Below are 25,821 nucleotides of genomic sequence, written 5' to 3'. Positions count from 1 at the left end.
AAGGCCTCCATTCTTTGGCGCTTAGCCTTCCTTATGGTATTTTTATGTAGGCTAGGGAGCACATAAAAACTTTAAACTTCTCCCATTTTCAGAGAAAGCTTAGAGGAGACTGCTTGAGTTCCAGGCATCATTTTTCCTCAAAAATCCCACAAGTTCTCACCTCTGGCAGACTCTGGGATAAGGTTTACTCCAGTGGTGAAATCTGAACTGGATTGCTACTGGTTTTCTGGCTGCACATGCATGGTACGTGCCAAATGTGCACTGTGCGCGCACATGCTTGGGAAGGTAAGTAGAACAGCGAGAGGGGATCAGCTGTGCCACGCAATTTAGCTTTGCTAGAAAGCAGGATTTCCTGCTTTCTAGCAAAGCTAAACCGCACGGCACAGTTGATCGTCGGAAATACCGGTTCGAGTGAACTGGTAGCTTTTTTTTTATCACTACCGGTTCTCCTGAACCAGAGAGAACTGGTAGCATTTCACACCTGGTTTATTCTGAATGTCTCGTGCAGAATCTGTGATCTTAATAATATTATCTCAGCAGAATAACAAGACATTTTCTTTCTATCTCCACTGACTTCTCTTTTTGACGGCTGTCTTCCAGGCCGTGCTAGCCTACATGACAAGGCCTCTCTACGCATCGAACAGATTCGCTCTGAAGACCAAGGCTGGTATGAATGCAAAGTACTCATGTTGGATCAGCAGTATGATACTTTCCATAATGGCAGCTGGGTGCATCTCACCGTCAATGGTGAGTAAGGGATCTTCCTTGTTCCTAGAATTTTCTTTTCCGGATTTTGGTTTCCTGCAAAATGTTTAGTGTGAACTTGGCAAATGTCTATGGAGGTTCTCAGTCCTCCAGGTCATGGTTGTCCCAAAGGTGCTTTTTCACGAGGCAACTGGACTTTCTGGTTTTTCTTTGAAGATGTTTCGCTTCTCATCCGAGAAGCTTCTTCAGTTCTGACTGGATGGTGGGGAATGGAACGATTTATACTCCTTGCAAACAGCTGGTCATTTGCATCCTTTTAGCAAGATAGGTAAACCTCCAGGTGGTCTCAATGACCCTCTACAAGGATGCAAAGGACCAGCTGTCTACAAGGAGTATAAATCCTTCCATTCTCTACCATCCAGTCAGAGCCGAAGAAGCTTCTTGGATAAGAAGTGAAATGTCTTCAAAGAAATACCAGAAAGTCCAGTTGCCTCGTGAAAAAGCACTTTTGGATGATCTTGGCAAGCGTCCACCATAGGATTTTTTCCTGTTCTTCCAAACATCTCACCATTGTTGGCTTTCTAAAAACAAGCCCACCTAACCATGAGTTTGGATTAATAATTGTTGTCCCTCTTCTTAATGCTGGTTTCTTGTGAGATTGCCTTTAGATAGAAAGATGGCACCAACACACTCTCTCCATGGCATACAACTGTTAACACAGGCATTTGAAGCTTCTAGATGTTGCTGAGATAGCTTTCCAAGACTCATCCACCGTTGACTGGGATGCTAGAAGTGCTAGCGCAGCAAATATGTGGAAGATGACACCTTCCCAACTTTCTAGTATCTTGTACATTTTTTCCCCCTTCCCCAGGCATTAACAATGCGCAATCTGCAAAGGACACAACCCCTCTTCCCTTCTTGCTTAGAACTGTCCTAGTTCAAAAGAATGTGACGATATTCTACATGACCATTAAAAGCCCTCTGATTTTGTACCCAGATTAGCAAGCGAGACAAGTAAGATTCTACATTTAGGCAAGAAAAACAAAAGGCACGGGTACAGTATAAGTGGTACCCTGCTCGATAGTAGTAACTGTGAGAGGGATCTTGGAGTCCTAGTGGACAACATTGAAATAGGAGCCAGCCGTGTGCAGCAGCTGCCAAAAAAGCCAACACAGTTCTAGGCTGCATAAACAGAGGGATAGAATCAAGATCACGTGAAGTGTTAACACCACTTTATAATGCCTTGGTAAGGCCACACATGGAAGACTGCATCCAGTTTTGGTTGCCATGATGTAAACAAGATGTTGAGACTTTAGAAAGAGTGCAGAGAAGAGCAACAAAGATGATTAGGGGACTGGAGGCTAAAACATATGAGGAACGGTTGCAGGAACTGGGTACGTCTAGTTTAATGAAAATAAGGACTAAGGGAGACATGATAGCAATGTTCCAATATCTCAGGGGCTGCCACAAAGAAGAGGGAGTCAAGCTATTCTCCAAAGCACCTGAGGGTAGAACAAGAAGCAATGGGTGGGAACTAATCAAGGAGAAAAGCAACTTAGAACTAAGGAAAAATTTCCTGACAGTTAGAACAATTCATCAGTGGAACAACTTGCCTCCAGAAGTTGTGAATGCTCCAACACTGGAAGTTTTTAAGAAGAAGTTGGACAACCATTTGTCTGAAGTAGTGTAGGATTTCCTGCCTAAGCAGGGGGTTGGACAAGAAGACCTCCAAGGTCCCTTCCAACTCTGTTATTCTATTCTATTCTATTCTATTCTATTCTATTCTATTCTATTCTATTCTATTCTATTCTATTCTATTCTATTCTATTCTATTCTATTCTATTCTACTCTACTCTACTCTACTCTACTCTATTCCAAAAAGCGAAGAATGATAGGATGTTGCTACAAGAAAGGGTGAGTTGAGTTGAATGTGTTGCCTGTTTGTTGGTACTTCTCTGGCAACGACGGAAGGAGAAAAACAATAAACATGAGTTATGAGTGATGAATTACACACAGATCTCCCGGCTTGATATATATATATATATATGTCCTGCCTCCCAGTGATATGTTTCTGCAATAACCCTGAATGGCTACTTAAACTCTGAATCAAATGTACATTTTATAGAGTAACTCAGAGGAGGTTGTAATTTCCCCGTGACCCAGCTACTAAATCCCTTTCCTGATGCTCCAGTGATAAGGAGTGCATTTATGGGAATGATATGTGAATGTCCTTCTGGAGAGCAACGAATCTTCCATAAATATGTCTTGCCCACTGCCTCTTGTCCCCTTTACTTTCACTGGCTTCTCCCTTTTTAAGAAGACAAATCTGGATGGAGTTCAGAGGTGGGTTTCAGCAGGTTCTGACCAGTTCTGGAGAACCGGTAGCGGACATTTTGAGTAGTTTGGAGAACTGTTAATACCACCTCTGGCTGGCCCCAGAGTGGGGTGGGAATGGAGATTTTGCAATAGCCTTCCCCCAGGAGTAGGGAGGGAATGGGGATTTTGCAATAGCCTTCCCCCAGGAGTGGGGAGGGAATGGGGATTTTGCAGTATCCTTCCCCTGCCACGCCCACCAAGCCACACCACGCCTACCAAGCCACACCCACAGAACCGGTAGTAAAAGAATTTGAATTTCACCACTGGCCCTGCCCCCATCTATTCTCTGCCTCCCAGTGCCTGCAAAAATACATGAGTAGATCAGTGCCTGCAAAAATACATGAGTAGATCAGTGCCTGCAAAAATACATGAGTAGATCAGTGCCTGCAAAAAATAAATGGGTAGACCGGTACAGCTCTGCAAGCAGTTAAAAGCCTGGTAGACCAGTACCTCTGCTAAATCCTAAATAATTGTCACAGGACCATCAAGCCACGCCCACAAAATAAGCCACATCCACAGAACCGGTAGTAAAAAAATTTAGAACCCACGCCTGATGAGAAGTGAAACATCTTCAAAAGAAAAGAAAAAAAAAACCCGAAGAAAGTCCAGTTATCTCCTGAAAAAGCACTTTTGGGAGTAGCACTGATGATGCTACCTAGTTTGGGTAATGAAACACCTGCCAGAAAACAAGCGAAGCTCAGAATATGAGCCAGTCGTGCCTAACTTAAACCCTTCTCTGGGAACAGGAAAAAAACAACAACAACAGCGCTTCCATAACAGCAAAGGACGATCAACCTGGGCTTGTTAACTTTTAATAGGAGCTTCACACGCCACCAAGTAGCCCTTAATTATATGTATTTTTTTGAAGTATTGGCATGCTCACTGGAGCAGAGCCTTGTTCTTCGTTGCAGTTTTAACCTTCCCGCAGTGGCAAAGCCCTGGACCGCTCTCTAGATGATGCCGAGGCCAGGGGTTTGCTTTAAAGACCCCCCCCACTCCCAGGGACATGTAAGGCTTGGTTTTTAGGCGTCTGCAATCTTAAACACTCAAAAGCCATTTGGATGCATTCCCCATAGAAAAGAAAACACAGGGAGCCACAAAATCTGCGTCGGCGTGGCCAACTTGACATCACTCACTCCCACTCCTATTCTATTCTATTCTATTCTATTCTATTCTATTCTATTCTATTCTATTCTATTCTATTCTATTCTATTCTATTCTATTCTATTCTATTCTATTCTATTCTATTAATTCATCTTCATCATCTTTCAGCTGGTCCAAGCTCAGTACCCCTGCTTCCTTTCAGTATTTCCATATCACAATTTTTCTCCCAATTTTAATGTTGAATTTCCCCATAACAACAATTTGGCATTAGAAAACACTTCAAATATTCTCCTCCTCCTCCTCTTTTTCTTCTCCTCCTTCCCCTCCCCTCCCCCCCTCCCTTCTCTCCTCCTCCTCCTCCTCCTCCTCCTCCTCCTCCTCCTCCTCCTCCTCCTCCTCCTCCTCCTCCTCCTCCTCCTCCTCCTCCTCCTCCTCCTCTTCTTCTTCTTCTTCTTCTTCTTCTTCTTCTTCTTCTTCTTCTTCTTCTTCTTCTTCTTCTTCTTCTTCTTCTTCTTCTTCTTCTTCTTCTTCTTCTCCTTCCTCCTCTTCCTTCTCCTCCTCCTCCTCCTCCCTATAACTTTCTTATTGATATAACACGAGTCCCAATATGTTCAGAGGGACGTACAGCCAGGGAAATGGGTGTTGCCAACACAACACAAGTCACTCACAGCTTTCCAGAAGTTGCTGATGGGGCATTTGTAGTCACGTTGGCTGTGGTTACGGAAAGCGGTCGATGGATAATCTCTGGAGTGCATTTCTCGACATGTAGACCTGCCCTTGGTTCTTTCTGTGTGCATCCGTTGTGATGCCGTTACCATCCTATGTTAAGTAGGTCAGTGCTTACCAAGATGAGGACTTGATGGTAGATTCAGGATCAGAGGGTTGTTTCATATGGGGAAGTGATTAGATATGCAAATCCGTGTGTAAGTGCAGAAAACCTTCAAGTAGCAAATGAAATGACACCCCATCCAGCTTCTCAGAAACTAATCCTGTACATAGATGTGCAAATGGTTCCGAATAGAGACTCCGAAATGCTCAAATCACATTCAGCGCAACTGGAAATATATTTTGTTTAACCTTTTCCTGGCTAGGTAGCTGTTAGCCGAGAGTGTGCCACGCTGTGGATTTGAGATGGAAGTGAAATGCATCAGTCTGGTGGCATTGTGCAAATATAATAAATCGCAAGGAATGAAAGCAGTCCTCTGAATTTCTCCGCGAGGGATAGGATGCTAGAGTGAAATTCTGTCATTTTATACCATAATTAAAATCCAAGAAAGTTTCTAAGGGTTGCCAGTGATTGAAATGGAAGACTTTTCCCCCTTCTCTTCTGATTAATGTAGGAAATCCCTCCATTCGTTTAGAGACTGTTCCAAGTTACACCAATACAGAAAAACGTAAACTACCACCAATCCTCACACTTATGACTATCGCAGCATCGTCGCCATCCCGTGATCAAAATTCGGGAGCTTGGCAGTGTTTACAACAGTTGCAGGTCGTATGATCGTCATTTGCAACCTTCCCAGCCAGTTTCTGACAAGCAGAGTCAATTGGGGAAGCTGGATTCACTTAATAATCGTGCCATTTGCTTAACTGTGGCGTAAAAGTCACAAAAATCGGCCACGACTCTTAAATGAGTTTTAAATGTTTAAATACAATTGCCTTGCTTAGCAATGGTAAATTCCAGCTCCAATTGTGGTCCCAAGTCTCCCTGTACAAATTGGCATGCTGGCTGGGGAATTCTGGGAGTTGAAGTCCACATTTCTTGAAGTCGCCAAAGGTTGAGAAAGGCTTCTTGTAGGTGCCAGGGGTACAATATGAATGCAGATATTCCTAAATTATTTCCCCATAAGCAATGCAGGCTTTTTTCCCCCCACTTCCTGGAACGAATTACACTGACTTTAAGAAAACGGAACGGTTTTGCTACCAGGAATCCATCCTTTTATTATTATTTTTTTTCAGGTGATATTGCAGAAATGCCTTCCTCGAAAATTGGATTTAACAGCTATTTACAATTAGGCTGGTATCATAATTGGGAAGAGCTCGTTTCATCAAAGGAGAGAGTAGTATCTGCATGGGCGTGCCTCTGCAGATTTTGATACTCTACCTCAGTGGTGAAATCCAAATTTTTTTACTATTGGTTCTGGGGGTGTGGCTTGGTGGGCGTGGCAGGGGAAGGATACTGCAAAATCTCCATTCCCACCCCACTCCAAGGGAAGGATATTGCAAAATCTCCATTCCCACCCACTCCGGAGCCAGCCAGAGATGGTATTTGCCAGTTCTCCGAACTACTCAAAATTTTCACTACCGGTTCTCTGAACTGCTCAAAATTTCCGCTACCGGTTCTCCAGAACCTGTCAGAACCTGCTGGATTTCACCCCTGGTCTACCTCTAAGAGTAAGGTGTGTGGGTAGAGCCTCAAATCCTCCACCTTCTTATATTAACAAAGTCCCGTTGACTCAGTAGTCAAATTGTCCATAATCAGGGTGGAGAAAGACAACATCGAGTGAGGATTTTGTATCCAGAGGTCTCACCAACAGCAACAATGTCATTCATCCACGAGTGCAGCTCACTCATGGAATTGCTGAACCATAATTTAATTATTGGATGGTGGGGGTTGAGTTTCCAATCTAGATTAAGGTCCTTCTTTTTATTCCAGTTGTTTGGGTTTTAGATCCAGATGAATTTGGCTTATTTTAGGGCACATCAGTGGTAGGTTGCTACCAGTTTGCCCCAGATTGGGTGAACTGGTAGCGGCAGCGGTGGGAGGCTCCGCCCACTGTCTGGATGTTTCTGCGCATGTGCTAAGTTCTAGCTTAGCCGGTTTGGTGTAGTGATTTACCAACAGGAAGACTGTGAGTTTTAGTCTAGCCGGTTTGGTGTAGTGATTTACCAACAGGGAGACTGTGAGTTTTAGTCTAGCCAGTTTGGTGTAGTGATTTACCAACAGGGAGACTCACAGTCTAGTGAACCAGTTTAGCTGGTTTGTTGTAGTGATTTACCAACAGGGAGACTGTGAGTTCTCATCTAGCCGGTTTGTTGTAGTGATTTACCAACAGGGAGACTGTGAGTTCTAGTTTAGTCGGTTTGTTGTAGTGATTTACCAACAGGGAGACTGTGAGTTCTCGTCTAGCCGGTTTGGTGTAGTGATTTACCAACAGGGAGACTGTGAGTTCTAGTTTAGCCGGTTTGTTGTAGTGATTTACCAACAGGGAGACTGTGAGTTCTCGTCTAGCCGGTTTGGTGTAGTGATTTACCAACAGGGAGACTGTGAGTTTTAGTCTAGCCGGTTTGGTGTAGTGATTTCCCAACAGGGAGACTCACAGTCTAGTGAACCAGTTTAGCTGGTTTGTTGTAGTGATTTACCAACAGGGAGATTGTGAGTTCTCGTCTAGCCGGTTTGTTGTAGTGATTTACCAACAGGGAGACTGTGAGTTCTCGTCTAGCCGGTTTGGTGTAGTGATTTACCAACAGGGAGACTGTGAGTTCTAGTTTAGTTGGTTTGTTGTAGTGATTTACCAACAGGGAGACTGTGAGTTCTCGTCTAGCCGGTTTGGTGTAGTGATTTACCAACAGGGAGACTGTGAGTTCTAGTTTAGCCGGTTTGTTGTAGTGATTTACCAACAGGGAGACTGTGAGTTCTCGTCTAGCCGGTTTGTTGTAGTGATTTACCAACAGGGAGACTGTGAGTTCTAGTTTAGCCGGTTTGTTGTAGTGATTTACCAACAGGGAGACTGTGAGTTCTAGTTTAGCTGGTTTGGTGTAGTGATCTACCAACAGGGAGACTGTGAGTTCTAGTACAAAGTCAGCTGGGGGATGTAGGGCCAGTCCCTCTTTCTCAGCCCCAGGGAGAGAAAAAAAGCAAAATTAAGCCAGTTTTGAAAATCTTATTTTTTTTAAAAAAAACAAAAAACTAGAACAGGCAATCACCAGGAATCAACACCTACAAAATGGTGCAGAGCCTCAGGTTGTCTGCACCTGTTCCAGGAAGTAGGTCAAAGCAGCTAAACAAATCGGATGTTAATTTTAATCATCTGGGATTTTAATTTTAATCATCTGAGGCTCTGGGAGGGTGAAAAACAGGCTTACCAGAAGTACTGGAAGGCCAGAAATGGGCCCATTTCTGGTTTACGGCGGCCCTCAGGAGCCTGGGGGCGGCCATTTTCGCCCTCCTTGGAGGCTCAAGAAAGGCCTCTGGAGGCTGGGGAGGGCAAAATCACCATCCCACCACTCCACCACAGTGCAAGAAGCCAACTAGGACACGCCCCTATGGCCAGCCCACCCAGCAACTGGGTAGAGAACCAGTTGCTAAAATTTTTCAGTCCCACCCCTGGATATGTTTGCTGCTTTAAGTAATTTGTTAAAAATATTAAATATTAAAAATAGATATGGCTGAGTAAAAAATGAAAAAATCAGAATGGACCCCTTGGATGTGTTCCGAGTACAAAGAGCATTTATCCCAGTTTTTTTCTGTCCTGGAGTAGCAGATCCAAAGTAAATTTGCATTGGTGTCCTCGAACCATGCAGCCTAAGAACAAATGGTGTCACCTCTGTCTCTTTTCCTTACTCCTCCATCGTCTTGGCAGCTCCTCCCACCTTCACAGAGACTCCCCCCCAATACGTAGAGGCAAAGGAAGGGGGCAGCATTATTCTAACTTGCATGGCTTTCGGAAACCCTAAGCCGACCGTCACCTGGCTGAGAGAAGGAGAACTTTTGGGTGACAGCAACAAATACCGGGTAAGTTTGTGTCTTGGAAAGATGATGGACAGTCTTTGCATATACCGTGGCACTGTAGTCTGGATTCCCGGGAGGGAGGGAGCTGCATCCCAGAGGAACAAAAGACAGTGAAGCTTAGATCATTTGGTTGGGAGAACCTAGTAATTCTCAGAGAATCTCTTTCATGATGCAAGGACCGTATTTTTTGGAGTATAAGACACACTTCCCCCTACCCCCAAAGAGGGTGAAAATTTGGGTGCGTCTTATACACCGAATGTAGCCAAAAATATGAGGCACGGAGGAGGCGATGGTCTATGGCAATCCCTGCAGCCTGGAACAGCTGATTGGGGATATTCCAGGCAATCCACCCACCAATCAGCTGCTCATGCTGAATCAGGCTGTGATAATGTGCTGAAGCTGACCTGGCTGTTCGCTATTTGCTGCAAGGACTGTCAGAGTTTGCAGCAGCAAGCAAAACTCAAGCAGAGGAGAGGAGTTTCAGTTTTAGTTTCAAAGATCAGCACAGCATGCTGCTTTAGAACAATTGACCTAAGCCACACCCAGGCTCCTTGCTGTCTCCTTCCTTGTTGCTCACACAGCAAATACTGTTTCAGTTTCCAAACAGTCTCACACACTGACAGGACGCTAGCCAGATGTATACCGATGTATACTGGTAGGCAGAGGCAGAATTCCCCCCCCCCTTATTTTCCTCCCCCAAAACTAAGGTGTGTCTTATACTCTGAAAAATATCTTGCTTTAATTCAGCAAGATTCTGTCTATGGATGAGGAACAATTAAGGAAACTGCTTAGAAGTAACTCTATGTGTCTTTCTTGATTTTTTGGAGCTTGATAGTTCAGGAGCAAACAATCAGGACCACCATACCTAAGGTTGCAGCAGAGAAGAATAATTCAAGCCTATACCCAAGAATCTGGTCAGCTAGAGTTCAACAATTTATTTTATTTATTATTATTTATTTATTAATTTTATTTCTATACCGCCCTTCTCCCGAAGGACTCAGGGCGGTGTACAGCCTGATTAAAAGCACAAAGACAGACAAAATTTAAAAAATAATTAAAATTATTAAATGAGAGGCTCAATTTAAGACCCCAAATTTAAAATCCCATTTTAAAAAACCCGATTAAAATCTTTACCTTGATAGCCCAGCCTGGCGGAACAACAAGGTTTTGAGGGCACAGCGAAATACACGGAGATCAGAGATTTTACGAATTTCTGGGGGCAGCTCATTCCAAAGGGCAACAATGAATTGGTGACAGATAAAGATCAATGAAATTGAGGAGGGGTTTGGACTTGGACTGTTTGTGGGAATGTATGGATTCTAGGCTGATGATTCATTTAACTCCACCACCATCACCAGTTCTACCTGCTCTTTTCCTATAGACCAGTGTTTCTCAACCTTGGTAGCTTGAAGATGGGTGGACTTCAACTCCCAGAATCCCCCAGCCAGCAGTGCTGGCTGGGGGATTCTGGGAGTTGAAGTCCACCCATCTTCAAGCTTCCAAGGTTGAGAAACACTGCTATAGACAGACCGCCTGTCCACCACTTCTAGTTCAGTCTACCACTTTTCTAAAATGTCTGATTCTAGGACAGCAAAGAACAGTCTCAGCCCGAAATCTTGAACAATGCCTGTGGCTTAAAAAAAAAAATAGTAATAGAATCCTGGGGTAAATGGGTGTTTGATCCAACCCTGTGATGGTTTGACCTTCGGCTTTTTCAGGTTGCTGATGGGAGTCTGACAGTGACGTCCATCAGTCGCAATGACAGGGGTGCTTACACCTGCCGGGCCTATAGCATCCAGGGAGAGGCTGTGCACACGACCCGCTTGCTTGTCCAAGGTAATTGTGGAGTAGAGAAATTGGTGAGTGTGTGTGTGTGTATTTGTTGGGGGCATTCTGTATACGTGACATCTTGCCGTTGGATCAGAGACTAAGGAACTAGGCAGAGAGTACGGTAATCATCAGGGGTGTCTCCATGCTTTTGCAGGCTTAAATATTAAGGTCCAGATGGGTAACAGGACAACTTCCTAACATTCGTTGGGAGTTAATGCTCAGATGTAAAAGGAAGTGGAAGTGAAAAGAAACTTGTTGGGCGGTGACCATGGCAAACCAGATTGCTACGAAATGACCTACATATCAGTGAGGTCACCAAGATACCATATCTTAGATCAATCAAGACATTGTCTGTCTGTCTCTGTGTGTCTTTCTGTCTCTCTGCCTATCTATCTGTCTATTGATCTGTTTATCTATCTGTTTATCTGTTTATCTATCTATCATCTATCTATCTATCTATCTATCTATCTATCTATCTATCTATCTATCATCCATCCACCTATCATCTGTCTGTCCGTCTGTCCGTCTATCTATCTATCTATCTATCTATCTATCTATCTATCTATCTATCATCGTCTGTCTGTCTGTTGGCCTGTTGGTCTATCATCCATCCATCCATCCATCCATCCATCCATCCATCCATATCTATCTATCTATCTATCTATCTATCTATCTATCTATCTATCCATCCATCCATCCATCTATCGTTTATTTATCTATCATTTAAAGTAGCTCAACTCTTATTGGTGATCCATATTTCTGCAGCCTAAGCAAAACTGGGTGCCACCCTTGAGTGATTAATTGGGAATGATGACGCCATCTGTTCCATCATGTCCGACTCTCGGCGATTTTATTTTCTCCACATTTTCCGATCTTGCATTACTTCTTCAAGTTGTTCTGTCCTCTGGCAGTTGTCAGCTTTGATGGTGGAGTGATTAATTAACTCAGCCACATTCTGCCCCTTACCTCCTTCTTCAACTAATACCCCCCAGAGGTGTTAAGGCTACGGCCACTGGTATTGCTAGTAGTTTATCTGATGAGCTGATTGTATAGGGACCTGTTGGGTGCTTAGATCCCCACAGTGCTGGGACTGAACTTTGCATGAACTCTGCAGCTCCTGCTTATGAACTCATCTTCCTTTTTCATCTGCTGAGGTAACTGTTTGTCTCTTGGTTTCCCACAGGACCCCCTTTTATTGTTTCTCCCCCAGAGAACATCACTGTTAACATCTCCCAAGATGCAATGTTCACCTGCCAGGCGGAAGCATATCCAGGCAACCTGACCTACACTTGGCACTGGGAAGAAGACAATGTGTACTTTAAGAAGTGAGTCCAGATCTGAATCTCAGAGGTTACAACTCACAGGGTACCAACCAATCCCACCTAGCGATATCCTTGAAAATTGAGGGGGGAAATGGAGATTTGAGCGATGTTCTCCTTCTCTCTTTGCCCAGTCTTTAAAGAAATCAAGAGTGTGTGTTTAATTTAGGAAAAAGCATTGCAGTTATTATTCCCAAGTGGTGCAGTGGCCTAGAGGTGGAACCTCACAATCAGGAGGCTGTGAGTTCAATCCTAGGTGGAGGCAGATATTTCTCTTTTTGGGCATGATGAGAATAGATCTGCTGAATATAACTCCGGATTGGTGACAGGAAGGGCATCTGGCCAGTAACACTCTGCTAGCTCCATTCAGTTGCCCAGACTCCACCCTGTGAGGGATTAAAAGGATATTATTGCAGTTATTATTCCCAGCCTGTTGTGATATGAGGCCCATCAGATTGGCATCGGTTGGAGTAGAGAAGGATGAAGACATCCCCATTTCTTCATGGAAAGTGACTTCATCCAGAAGAAACTGAATATGAAACTATGTCTAGTTTGATACTGTGTGCCCACTTCTCTCCTTGTTCTCATTTCACTTGCAGTGATCTAAAACTAAGAGTACGGATTCTGATTGATGGGACACTGATTATCTTTCGAGTCAAACCGGAAGACGCTGGCAAATACACATGTATTCCGAGCAACAGCCTTGGCCGATCCCCTTCGGCCTCTGCCTATCTGACTGTGCAATGTGAGTGTGTTTGCCCAAGGGGAACATATTTATGGGGTTGTGCACAGGGGTGGGATCAGTGGTGGGATTCAGCCAGTTCGCACCACTTCAGGAGAACCGGTTGTTAACTTTCTGAGCAGTTTGGCAAACGGGTTGTTGGAAAAAATCATTAGGGCAGAGAATCGGTTGTTAAATTCCTTGAATCCCACCACTGGGAGCGATTCTATCAGTTCAGACCGGTTCGGGCGAATCGGTAGCTCTGACGATCAGCTGGGAGCAAACCGGTTCACTCCGATGATCAGCTGGGCTTGCCCATCCGCTCCTGTGCTTTTCTTACCTTTATCTTCACAGCTGATTAGCGCGGCAGAACGGATTGCCGCGGCTCAGCTGTTTTAATTCCCTAGCACTAACGCGGAAGGTAATTTTTTGTTCAACTGTGCATGCGTGCGAAGCGTGCATCTGGTGTGGGCCTGCGTCTGGTGTGAGCACGTGTGCAAAGTGCGTGATCACCGAACCAGTTGTTAAACCGGAAGGATCCCACCACTCATTGTGCAGGAGAAGTACCTAGTTGTTTTTGGCACCACGATATAAAAAAGACGTTGAGACTCTAAAAAGAGTTGCAGAGAAGATCAACAAAGAGATCCAGATAGATACAACAGCCTCAGTAGGTTTTTCAACCAATGTTCTTGGAAACTATGACCATCCAGAGGTCATGAGACCTTGATAATGCTGGGTAGACAAGCATTTCTGATTGGATGGTAGACATACCACAGAGCAAAGTGACATCTTCAGTATAATAGAATAACAGAACAACAGAGTTGGAAGGAACCTTGGAGGTCTTCTAATCCCAACCCCCTGATCAAGAAGATTAACAGATTAACAGAGTTGGAAGGGACCTTGTAGGTCAGCTAGTCTCCTTGAAAGCTTCCAATGATGAAACTCCCACAACTTTTGAAGGCAACTTCTGTTCCATGGGTTGATTGCTCTCACTGTCAGAAAATTCCTCCTTATTTCTCAGTTCAATCTCTCCTTAATCAGTTTCCATCCATTATTCCTTGTCTCACCTTCAGGTGCTTTGGAAAATAGCTTGATCCCCTCCTCTCTGTGGCAGCCCCTCAAATATTGGAAGACTGCTATCCTGTCTCCCCTGGTCCTTCTCTTCACTAGACCAGCCATGTCCAGTTCCTGCAACCGTACATCGTATGTTTTAGCCTCCAGTCCCCTCATCATCCTGGTTGCTCTTCTTGGCACTGAGGAGGAAGAATGTCTATGGGGATTCTCAGTCATCCAGGTCATGGTTGTCCCAAAAGTGCTTTTTCAAGAGGCAACTGGACTTTCTGGTTTTTCTTTGAAGATATTTTTCTTCTCACCCAAGAAGCTTCTTCAGCTCTGACTGGATGGTGGGGAAGCGAAGGCTTTATAGTTCTTTATACTCCTTTATACTCAAGGAGTATAAATCTATCCATTCCTTCCATTCCCCACCATCCAGTCAGAAGCTTCATGGATGAGAAGGGAAATGTCTTCAAAGAAAAACAAAGAATGTCCAGTTGCCTCTTGAAAAAGCTCCTTTGGGATATGAAGAATGGTTGCAGGAACTGGCTATGTGTAGTTTAATGAAATGAAGGACTAGGGTGGTACAATAGCAGTGTCTGAATATTTAAAAGGCTGCCACAAAGAAGAGCATGGCTGGCTGAAGAATTCTGGGAGTTGAAGTCCACAAGTCTTAAAGTTGCCAATTTTGGAGATCCCTGGAGGCTGCAAGCAAAGTTACTAGCTATGTTCTCTCTCTTTGCCTTTGACCAAATGAATGGTTAAATAGCAGAAATGGCTAGCTGATGGTAGTAAGGTGTGAGCAAACCCCCTCCCCATCTATTCCAATGTAGGAACAATGATACGAATCTACTAGGAGGATGGGAATATCCTGGATTTGAATGTACAACTTCCTATGCATTTTTTCCTATGCATTTTTTTCCTATGTATTTTTTGAAAGGGACGCACTGGCTCAGTGGCTAAGACGCTGATCTTGTTGATTGAAAGGTTGGCAGTTCAGCAGTTCGAACCCCTAGTGCCGCGTAACGGGGTGAGCTCCCGTGACTCGTCCCAGCTTCTGCCAACCTAGCAGTTCGAAAGCACGTAAAAAATGCAAGTAGAAAAAATAGGGACCCCCTTTGGTGAGAAGGTAACAGCGTTCCATGCACCTTTGGCATTTAGTCATGCTGGCCACATGACCATGGAGATGTCTTCGGACAGCGCTGGCTCTTTGGCTTTGAAACGGAGATGAGCACTGCCCCCTAGAGTCAGGAACGACTAGCACATATGTGCGAGGGGAACATTTAATTTTACCTTATGCATTTTGAGACTCCTAGGGAATGCCAAAGATGAAAATGGATTGACCTTTAAAGCTATCTTAGGTATTTCTCCTAAGAAGGACTTGTCCAATTTTAGGTTGAATTTTCATATGTTTATGGGAAACAGTTGTAATAGCTCAAACGGACTACATCCCAAGTCACCAATTTGATTCCACTCGCTTTTTTAAAAATAACTTTTATTTTTTAAAAGAACAAGACATAACAAACACTAACATAAAACATATACTCCTTCTTTACAACAGTTTTGTAACGGTAATCCTCTATTATTTACATTTTTCCCTCTACTTTTCTTTGATTATACTTATCTTTTTGTCCCATTATCCCTTATTTCTATGTATATTCCATCATACCTATCATTATAACAATACATTTTCTTTCATGCACTAATTTTATGTGACATTTCCCCCTTTTTTTCTTATTTACCATTTCTAATTTCTATCCAATTATACCATTTTTTTAAAAAAAATTGATTTATATGCCACCCTTCTCCGGAGACTCAGGGCGGCTTACAATGCGTTAAGCAATAGCCTTCATACTTTTATATATTTTTACAAAGTCAGCTTATTGCCCCCACAAACTGGGTCCTCAATTTACCTACCTTAGAAAGGATGGAAGGCTGAGTCAACATTGAGCCTGGCAAGATTCGAACTTACTAATTGCAGACAGCTGGAGTTAAATTACAATGCATTAATCTGCTGAGCTATCCAGGCTCCATTTATTCCATACTACCCTGTTTCCCCCAAAATAATACATCCCCTGATAATAAGCTCAATCGGGCTTTTGAGCACATGGCAATAAGGCCAAGCACTTATTTCAGGGTTCAAAAAAATAAAATAAAATAAAATAAGACAGGGTCTTATTTTCGGGGAAACACGGTACATAGTATTCTGTATCTTCCTTTTCTTTTATCTCCTTTGTTAATTTATCCATCTCAGCTTTTTTTAAAATCTTTCTTTGCCTTTGTAATTTTGCCAATCTTCAAGTTGTCTTTAAAAGTCACTCTAAGCCCATCCTTGAGTGACTGTGCCAAAATGGGCATCTGTTTGTCCTATACCCATCATTAATTGTAAATAGTTTTTTTCTTACCTCTCCAGTTTTCACAGAAGGCTTTTGCACCTGCTAAATTTGCGTAGGAAGCATTTTTGTGAAAACATTTTTAAAGCCAGGCTAAATATTTTAGTGTTGATCGTGGAGGTGAGCAAGAACGTAGGCATTTCTATTTTCCAGCCCCCAAGTATATTTCTTACAGCTAAGTGCGGATTTGGGGAAATTCAGTTTCCAAGCCTTCGTGCAGATGCTAAGTGATATGCTAATGGCTTTAGAAAAGATAATGAGTCTGAATATAATAGTCTTTGGTGGCAGTAATGAACATTGCTAAATTAGCATATGGGCTTGGGAGGCCATTAAAAAAGAAATGTTACTATTGTTTTCCCGTTCCTTGTTTTAGGGAGGCTGCAGTAGAAATATGTGCATTTCAACCAGTTTGGAGTTGAGCAAAGAAAAGTCCAGATGTTTCATAAAGAAATGGTTACACCAGGGGTGAAATGCTCCTGGTTTGGACCGGATCGCCTGATCCGGTAGCGATGGAGGCAGGTGGTTCGGAGAACCGGTAGCAAAAATCCCTGCCCCCCACATGCCCAGCTGAGCTGCGCGATCATCAGAGGCTTTTTTTCTTTTAAATGCCTCTGACGATCCAAGATGAGTTGCCTGATTGGCAGAGGCTTAAAAGCCTCTGCCAATCAGGCAACTCATCTTGGATCGTCAGAGGCATTTAAAAGAAAAAAAGCCTCTGTCGATCAGGCAACTCATCTTGGATCATCAGAGGCATTTAAAAGAAAAAAAGCCTCTGATGATCAGGCAACTCAGCTTGGATCTAAATGCACCATAAATGCCTCTGACGATCCAAGCTGAGTTGCCTGATCGGCAGAGGCATTTAAAAGAAAAAAAGCCTCTGCCGATCAGGCAACTCATCTTGGATCGTCAGAGGCATTTAAAAGAAAAAAAGCCTCTGTCGATCAGGCAACTCATCTTGGATCATCAGAGGCATTTAAAAGAAAAAAAGCCTCTGCCGATCAGGCAACTCATCTTGGATCATCAGAGGCATTTAAAAGAAAAAAAGTCTCTGCCGATCAGGCAACTCATCTTGGATCATCAGAGGCATTTAAAAGAAAAAAAAGCCTCTGTCGATCAGGCAACTCATCTTGGATCGTCAGAGGCATTTAAAAGAAAAAAAGCCTCTGTCGATCAGGCAACTCATCTTGGATCATCAGAGGCATTTAAAAGAAAAAAAGTCTCTGCCGATCAGGCAACTCAGCTGGGATCGTCAGAGCCTTTTGAAAGCATTTTTTTTACAACCTCTTCGCCGAAGAGGTTGTAGAAAAAATGGTTTTAAAAGTTGTTTTAAAAAAATTGGTCACGCCCACACAGTCACATTACCCACCACCACCACCACCAAGCCACGCCCACAGAACCGGTAGTAACAAATTTTAGATTTCACCACTGGGTTACACACTTCTTCATAACTTCTGATTGCTTCCAATTCAGATCCTGCCAGGGTGGTGAACATGCCACCCATCATATACGTTCCAGTGGGGATTCACGGATACATCCGTTGCCCGGTTGAAGCTCAGCCACCCGTTTCCTTGGTCAAATGGAACAAAGACGGACGCCCTTTGCACATTGAAAAGGTAGGCGTGGTATACTTACTTTTTTTAAAAAAAAAACTTGCAAATGTCATTTGTGTTTTTCTCCCCTCCTTCCTCCAGAAAGCCCAAGGTTTCATGCAAAAGAGTCCATTCCAGGGGTGCTATTCAGTAGGTTCTGACAGGTTCTGGAGAACCGGTAGCGGAAATTTTGAGTAGTTCGGAGAACCGGCAAATACCACCTCTGGCTGGCCCCAGAGTGGGGTGGGAATGGAGATTTTGCTTCCCCTGGAGTGGGGAGATGATGGGGATTTTGCAGTATCCTTCCACTGGAGTGGGGAGGGAATGGGGATTGCAGTATCCTTCTCCAGGAGTGGGGAGGGAATGGGAATTTTGCACTATCCTTCCCCCTGGAGTGGGGAGGGAATGGGGATTTTGCAGTATCCTTCCCCTGGAGTGGGGAGGGAATGGGGATTTTGCAGTATCCTTCCCCCAGGAGTGGGGAGGGAATGGGAATTTTGCAGTATCCTTCTCCCAGGAGTGGGGAGGGAATGGGGATTTTGCAGTACCCTTCCCCTGGAATGGGGAGGGAATGGAGATTTCGCAGTATCCTTCCCCCAGGAGTGGGGTGGGAATGGAGATTTTGCATTATCCTTCCTCCAGGAGTGGGGAGGGAATGGGGATTTTGCAGTATCCTTCCCCTGGAGTGGGGAGGGAATGGGAATTTTGCAGTATCCTTCCCCTGGAGTGGGGTGGGAATGGAGATTTTGCAGTATCCTTCCCCTGCCATGCCCACCAAGCCACCCCCACCAAGCCACATTCACAGAACCGGTAATAAAAAAAAAATTGAATTCCACTACTGGTCCCATTCCCTCTTTCGTCTATACAGCTACCTTGCGAGGTAGTTGGTATGAAAGCGAGGGCGTGGGACAAGATTGCAAGAACGGGTCATGGCTATTTTAATGAAAAGAAAGACTAGGGGTGACATGATAGGCCACTTCCAATATCGGAGGGGCTGCCACAAAGAAGACAGGGTCAACCCTAATCTCCTATCCTCAATACCGCAACCAATGTTGGTCACCATACTGCAAAAAAACGATGTTGAGACATTGGAAAAAGTTCAAAGAGCAACTAAGATGATCAAAGGCCTGGAGGCTAAAACATATGAAGAATGGCTGCAGGATTTGGGTTTGGCTAGTCTAAAGAAGAGAACAATTAGTTGGGGGGACATGATAGCAATATTCCAGTATTTGAGGGGCTGCCACAAAGAAGAGGGGTGGGAAGTCAAGCTATTCTCCAAAGCACCAGAAGGCAGAACAAGAAACAATGGATGGAAACTAGTTAAGGAGAGAAGCAACCTAGAACTAAGGAGATATTTTCTGACAGTCAGAACAATCAATCAGTAGAACAACATGCCTCCAGAAGTTGTGGGTGCTCCATCGCTGGAACATTTAAAGAAGAGACTGGACAGCCACTTCTCTAAGGAGGTTGGACTAGAAGACATCCAAGGTCCTTCCCAGCTCTGTTATTCTGTTATTCTAATATTTGAGGGGCTTCCACAAGGAAGAGGGAGCCAACCTGTTCTCCAAAGCACCTGAGGGCAGGACAAGAAGCAACAGGTGGAAAATAATTACGTAGAGAACCAACCTAGAACTAAGAAGAAATTTCCTGACAATGAGAACGATAAACCAGTGGAACAATGTGCCTCCAGAAGTTGTTGTTGGTCCATCAGTGAAAGTTTTTAAGAAGAGATTGGACAAACAGTCTGCTTGAGAAGGGAGTTGGCCTAGAAGACTTCCAAGATTCCTGCCAACTTCTGCCATCACCCTATTGTATATCTCTTTCATTAGTGAATTTGAATCGTGCCATCTTTAACCACAGCTGAACTGAGAATCGTGATTTCTAGAATAGAATAAAATAGAATAGAATTTTTATTGGCCAAGTGTGATTGGACACACACAAGGAATTTGTCTTTGGTGCATATGCATATTTTAGCTCAGGGAGACGAAACATGAGCTGTAATCTAAATTCAACTTGTTCGGAATAAACCGTTGATTGCGTTAAGGATATTCTTGGCTAAATTTTAAATTTTTTAAATTTTAAATTTGATTTATATGCCGCCCTACTCCGGAGACTCAGGGCGGCTTACAATGTGTTAAGCAATAGCCTTCATACTTTTGTATATTTTATACAAAGTCAGCTTATTGCCTCCACAACTGGGTCCTCAATTTACCTACCTTAGAAAGGATGGAAGGCTGAGTCAACCTTGAGCCTGGTGAGATTCGATCTTACAGTAATTGCAGACAGCTGGATGTTAATTACAATGCATTAGTCTGCTGAGCTATCCAGGCTCTTAACAACCGATGTTGTGGGTTATTGAGCAGAGTACCCTTTGAGTTTACGCACGAAAGCGACTGAGAATGATTGTGGATAATAACAGTTCACATATAAACAAACTGGGTTTTGATAATATTTTACTTTTAGGGAAAAAGCAAAAACATTCTAAGTCGTACTCATATAAAGTGAGATAAAGATCAGTCCAAGGATGTTTTCCAATATAAAGTCTTCTTACCAGTTGTAGAAAAATACAATAAAACAGATCTTCTTTAGTTTCATTCAGGAACACAGTTCAATATAAAAACAGTCAATAAATATTAGAAAAACAATAAATAGCCATGAACAAGCAATGACCATGCAAAAAGATCCAATCTAGAGTTACAGCATATCAACAGGTAAAATGGTGTAGTGTCCACACAAACCATAATTCAGCTCTCCTTAAATACATTGGCTACAGAGTTTAGCCAATGAGGATGCAGGAGGATGCAACACAGTTTTTAAAGCTACATAATACTTTTAGCTACGAACACACAATGTTGGTTTATATATTTCCTGACCAACCAGTTGGGCAATAACAATTTCCTAACACATTGTTTGTTTCTTTATTTGGAAGGCAACATTATGTGATGGATCAGATTCATAGGTGAGCATCTTACCTGATGTACAAAGGTGGCCCCAGTTTATGGGCCCTCAAATTACAGGTAGTCCTCGACTTACAACAGCTCCTTTAGAGACTGTTCAAAGTTACGCCGTCACTGAAAAAACTGACATGACCATTTTTCACGTAACCGTTGCAGCATCCCCGTGGCCACATGGTCACAATCCAGACAGCTGGCAACTGATTCATATTTATGACGGTTGCAATGTCCCGGGAATATGTGATCCCCTTTGGTGATCTCCTGACAAGCACAAACCAGATTCACTTCACAACTATGGCAAGAAAGGTTGTAAAACAGGACAAAAACCCGCTGAACCAATGTCTCGCTTAGCAACCTAAATTTAAGGGCTCAATTGCAGCTGTAAATCGAGGACTACCCGAATTTATTAGCAGTTAAAAGAACCTCTTTAATGAGATTTCACTCTGCTGTAATCTTGGTTTAAAATTCCTATTGAGGACTTCATGAAGTCTAAATATTTCAGCAGAACGTTCAATATTTAGAATTCTTTTTTTTTAAAAAAAAATTAATGGCTTAAAGACGATACCTTGTTTTAAACACAGGGTCATTCATCTCTATGCCTTTCATCTTCAGCACAGCTGGTCTAGCTTAAAAGAGACAAAGTCAAAACCAAAGCTCTAAAGCTCATTAATTTCTACCCAAGAGATTTCTTCACATGCTTTATTCACCCATTGAAACCAATGATTATTTTCAAAGCCTAATATTTGATCAGATTTCATTCCCTTCTTTTCCCTTCCCCTCCCTAAAGGAACAGCATCCTTTTCTGCACTGATAAATCTAATTGGATTGCCAAGCTTGCTTTTCACTTTTCTGTACTATAAGGTAAAGGTTCCCCTTGCACATATGTGCTAGTCGTTCCCGACTCTAGGGGGCGGTGCTCATCTCCGTTTCAAAGCCGAAGAGCCAGTGCTGTCCAAAGATGTCTCCGTGGTCATGTGGCCGGCATGACTCAACGCCGAAGGTGCACGGAACGCTGTTATATTCCCACCAAAGGTGGTCTCTATTTTTCTACTTGCATTTTTTACGTGCTTTCGAACTGCTAGGTTGGCAGAAGCTGGGACAAGAAATGGGAGCTCACCCTGTTATGCGGCACCAGGGATTCGAACCACTGAACTGCTGACCTTTCAATCAATAATATGGTATCTGTCAAATTGCTTCATATGGAACTATAAACAAAGTAGTGGAGAGTTTTCCCACAACTCTCTAATTTAAGTAACCTTGGGGTTCACCTCAACCATATCTCCAGCACTTCGCCTTCTAAGCTCTTACTGCTATGGTTCCTGACCTGTGTATGTAAACCTGAAGTTTTGGGTTGAAGAGCATCAGCGCTTGGTCACCACACTATAAAAAAGACTTTGAGACTCTAGAAAGAGTTCAGAGAAGAGCAACCAAGATGATTAGCGGACTGGAGGCTAAAACATACGATGAATGGTTGCAGGAACCGGGCCTGGCTAGTCTAGTGAAGAGAAGGACCAGGGGAGATAGGATAGCAGTCCTCCAATATCTGAAGGGCTGCCACAGAGAGGAGGGGGGTCAAGCTACTTTCCAAGGCACCTGAAGGCCAGACAAGGAACAATGGATGGAAACTGATCAAGGAGAGATTCAATCTGGAAATAAGGAGAACTTTTCTGACAGTGCGAACAATCAACCCATGGAACAGAAGTTGCCTTTGGAAGTTGTGGGAGCTTCATCATTGGAAGCTTTCAAGAAGAGATTGGACTGCCACCTGTCAGAAATGGTGTAGGGTCTCCTGCTTGGGCAGGGGGTTGGAGTACTTGACCTACAAGGTCCCTTCCAACTCCGTTAATTTGTATCTGTATCAGCTGTTAGATGTCAAGGTCCTCTTTGAACACAATGGACGAACATCATCAGCTAGGCTTCAGGATTAGTCCAGAACGGTCCATCCATTGATATTGGAAGAAACAGTCCTTGTTCACTACTGTGTACATGGCCCCGGCCTTGTTATGTGTTCTTCACCTAAACATTCATCCAATGAATGAATAGGTACTTGCTGGACTATTCCTTGCTTTATAGAAACCAACCAATTAAAATGGATCCCACAAAAGGGCCTTCAAGGACTTCTGAAGGAATCTCCATAACCTGGGGACATCTCTGAAAAGGCCTAACTTTTACATCTGCCATCCAAATTAATCTTACAGGAGAGTATGTTAGCAGAATCTTTAATGTTTAAGCTTCTCTGGCAAGGGAACTCTGGGAGTTGAAGTCAATGCCTCTTCAAGTTGCAAGGTTGACAAACACTGCTTCAAACTACTCATCCTGTATGGTCTTCCTCCCGAAATTATAACTATTGTTACTGAATTGTGTTAAAGAAAAAACTGACAGTGATGATGACAATAGGGGAAGAAGATGAAGACTATATAAGTTGATGTTGTGTTGCAAATATTAGAGGGACGCCTATGAATAAATCAATAAATCAATAAATCAAAAGCCGGTACGCTCTCATAGAGAGGGGCTCCTCCGGGTGCCGTCGGCCAAACAATGTCGACTGGCGGCCCCTAGGGGGAGAGCCTTCTCTGTGGGGGCACCTACTATCTGGAACGAGCTCCCCCCGGAGATACGGAGGATCCCGGATCTGCACACCTTCCGCCGCGCTCTTAAGACCTTTTTATTCCACCAGGCGGGCCTGGCCTAATCTTTCCCCTCTTTTTAATTATGCAAATTTTAATCGGTTTTTTAAATGATTGGGGTGTTTTAATTTGTCTGGGCCAAATTGTTTAATTCGATTTTATTTTGTTTTTAAATTTTGTATCTATGTATTCTTACTGTTTGGCTATTCACCGCCCTGAGTCCTTCGGGAGTAGGGCGGTATATAAATCAAATAAATAAAATAAAAATAAATAAAATAAAAGCATTGTATCAAAACAAAGGTGAGTGGAATGTCCAGAGAATCTGAACTACTAACGGTCAAAGCTAATAGGCGGTAGATAAGAATTCAACAGAATTCAAAGTGGAGGGAGGGATCAAGAAGGACCTGAGTTTAGAATCATTGCATTACAGTATTAATTGCATTACAGTAAGAGGCATAGGCCGGAACTGCCCCAGAATCCTTGAAGGCTTATCTTGCCATTCCCAAGGAAAGGCAGACAATCTGGCGAGATTCTTGTAACATGGGTGACTAGTAATAAAGCTTCTGTTTGAATATTTGCAAATGGTTCTTGATGCTTTTGCCTGACGGGGGCAGAGGTTGAATTATTCTGGTCCAAGCAAAAGCTCTGATGAATTAAACATGATGTCGAGTGCAGGAAATCAGGAGTCCAGGCAGTTCAAATGAAATTATAGATTTATTGCAAACTTAAGCTCTCTACAAGAATCTGAACTACTAACAGTCAAAGCTAATGGGCGGTAGATAAGAATTTCCACAGAATTCAAAGTAGACTGGATTTAGATATCTTGTGGGTGTGAAGGGATTTGAGACTGATGGCACATTTGACCCCTCCCTTGGGCTCAGCCTGGTCATCTCCTGCACAGGGATGTTTTCTGGACCAAAATATTTCAGATTCCCCAAAAGCTTGGCTATCAGGTTTTGCTCCCCTGTCTTATTCAGACTTCTTTATCCTGTGAAACTCACGTCTGCCAAAATCTAATTTCTTCCATTGCTTTGTCAGTATTCAGGCTGGAGTCTTCTGGAAGATGGTTCCATTCGAATAGAAGAAGCAACAGAAGACGCTCTTGGCACATACACCTGCGTGCCTTATAATGCCCTGGGGACTATGGGCCAATCACCCCCTGCCCGATTGGTACTGAAGGTATTTCATTGGTTGATGTATTCCTTTCGGGGGTGTGAATGTGTGCATGCATGCATGTCTACTACTAGCAAAGGACCTGAGTTTACCCTGTGTAGAACTGAGATATAACTTGCTATGATAGTACTGGAATGTTCCAATGCTCTCATACATCAAGGGGAAGACATTTACACAGCAAAAACTGTAGAAAGAGAGGTAGAATCTGGGGGCAGAGTTAAAAGAGGGATCAACCTAGAATCCCTACGTGTTCTGTCCCAGCTACGGATCCCAAAGAACACAGCACACACAAACTCTGAACCAAACTTAGTTTACTTAAAAACGCAGTTAGCAAATGCCGAGCATTCTTAACAGCCTGCCAGAATTCCATAGATAAGATATTCAGAGTCTTACTGGAGTTGGCAGAAAGCCCAGAAACAAGGTTTGCAGAGACATCCTAACGCGATGATTAGTGAACTAAAGTTGTTTCCTGCAGCTTGTTACAAGCTGCTTTCTTTCTTAAATAGGCTAAGGGAGTGGCCAATTAGCCCCAAGCTTTACTCTCGAGGAGACCTCCTCCTGAAGAACCACTCCTGCCTTTTGGCAGCTCTGCGTGCCTGTGCATTCAGAAGAGGCTCCTCCTCTTCATCCTCTTCACTTAAAGGAGCCTCTGGAGGTTCTGAAGGCCCTGACTGAATCCCCGCCTCTGGCACTACCTCTTCTTCAGCCTCCTCGCTGTCCGACTCGAGTGCCAGGCTGCTGGCACAGCACTACACCAGCTTCCTCGTCATTGGGATCATCAACAATCTGCACAGGCTGCTGGCAGGCCACAACACTACATAACCACAATCAAACTAAGGCGAACCTCCCTTGAATTGTATCGGCCCTTATCTAACTCCAAGCAGGCACTACCCATGACTTAAGAAGATTCCTGTGCATACGCTTTTAGTAATAAAACAGTTTAATTGGAGCTTCATGCGTGGATCCGATCTTTCACGCCTGACGAAAGCCGAGATTTCTTAAATTGCAGTAAACATCAATGCCTGATTCTTCAAAGCAAAATCATGTTTGTGGTTAACCAGAAGTTCTTCTGCTTCTTTTTTGGATGGGGGGGAGAATGATCTCTGTTACTGATGGCACAAGGAATATGCGTCAATGTTCAGGGGTGCACTGAAAAACTCAGTGCATCAAACGGACGATTGATGGCATTGATCGCTGTTTGGGGGAGGGGTTTTGAGACATTTTGTGGATTTTTTTTGTTGATCA

At 43.4% G+C, this 25,821-nt stretch overlaps 1 protein-coding gene across 1 annotated transcript in view; it reads left to right on the top strand.

Moving 5' to 3' along the window:
- Positions 1 to 25,821, top strand: part of IGSF9B (immunoglobulin superfamily member 9B) — an 80,015-nt gene that overhangs the window by 7,130 nt on the left and 47,064 nt on the right. The window contains exons 3-9 of the mRNA XM_070952319.1: positions 601 to 747; positions 8,769 to 8,920; positions 10,636 to 10,753; positions 11,931 to 12,072; positions 12,666 to 12,811; positions 17,704 to 17,846; positions 24,442 to 24,582. Coding sequence (XP_070808420.1) covers positions 601 to 747; positions 8,769 to 8,920; positions 10,636 to 10,753; positions 11,931 to 12,072; positions 12,666 to 12,811; positions 17,704 to 17,846; positions 24,442 to 24,582 — 989 coding nt within the window. The remainder of the gene's footprint in view (positions 1 to 600; positions 748 to 8,768; positions 8,921 to 10,635; positions 10,754 to 11,930; positions 12,073 to 12,665; positions 12,812 to 17,703; positions 17,847 to 24,441; positions 24,583 to 25,821) is intronic.

The sequence above is a fragment of the Pituophis catenifer genome, unplaced genomic scaffold (assembly GCF_029215685.1).
Source record: "Pituophis catenifer annectens isolate HBS135680 unplaced genomic scaffold, rPitCat1.0.hap2 SCAF_12, whole genome shotgun sequence".
NCBI lineage: Eukaryota > Metazoa > Chordata > Lepidosauria > Squamata > Colubridae > Pituophis > Pituophis catenifer.
Note: the sequence above shows the minus strand (reverse complement) of the source record. Positions and strands in the feature narration are given on the sequence as shown.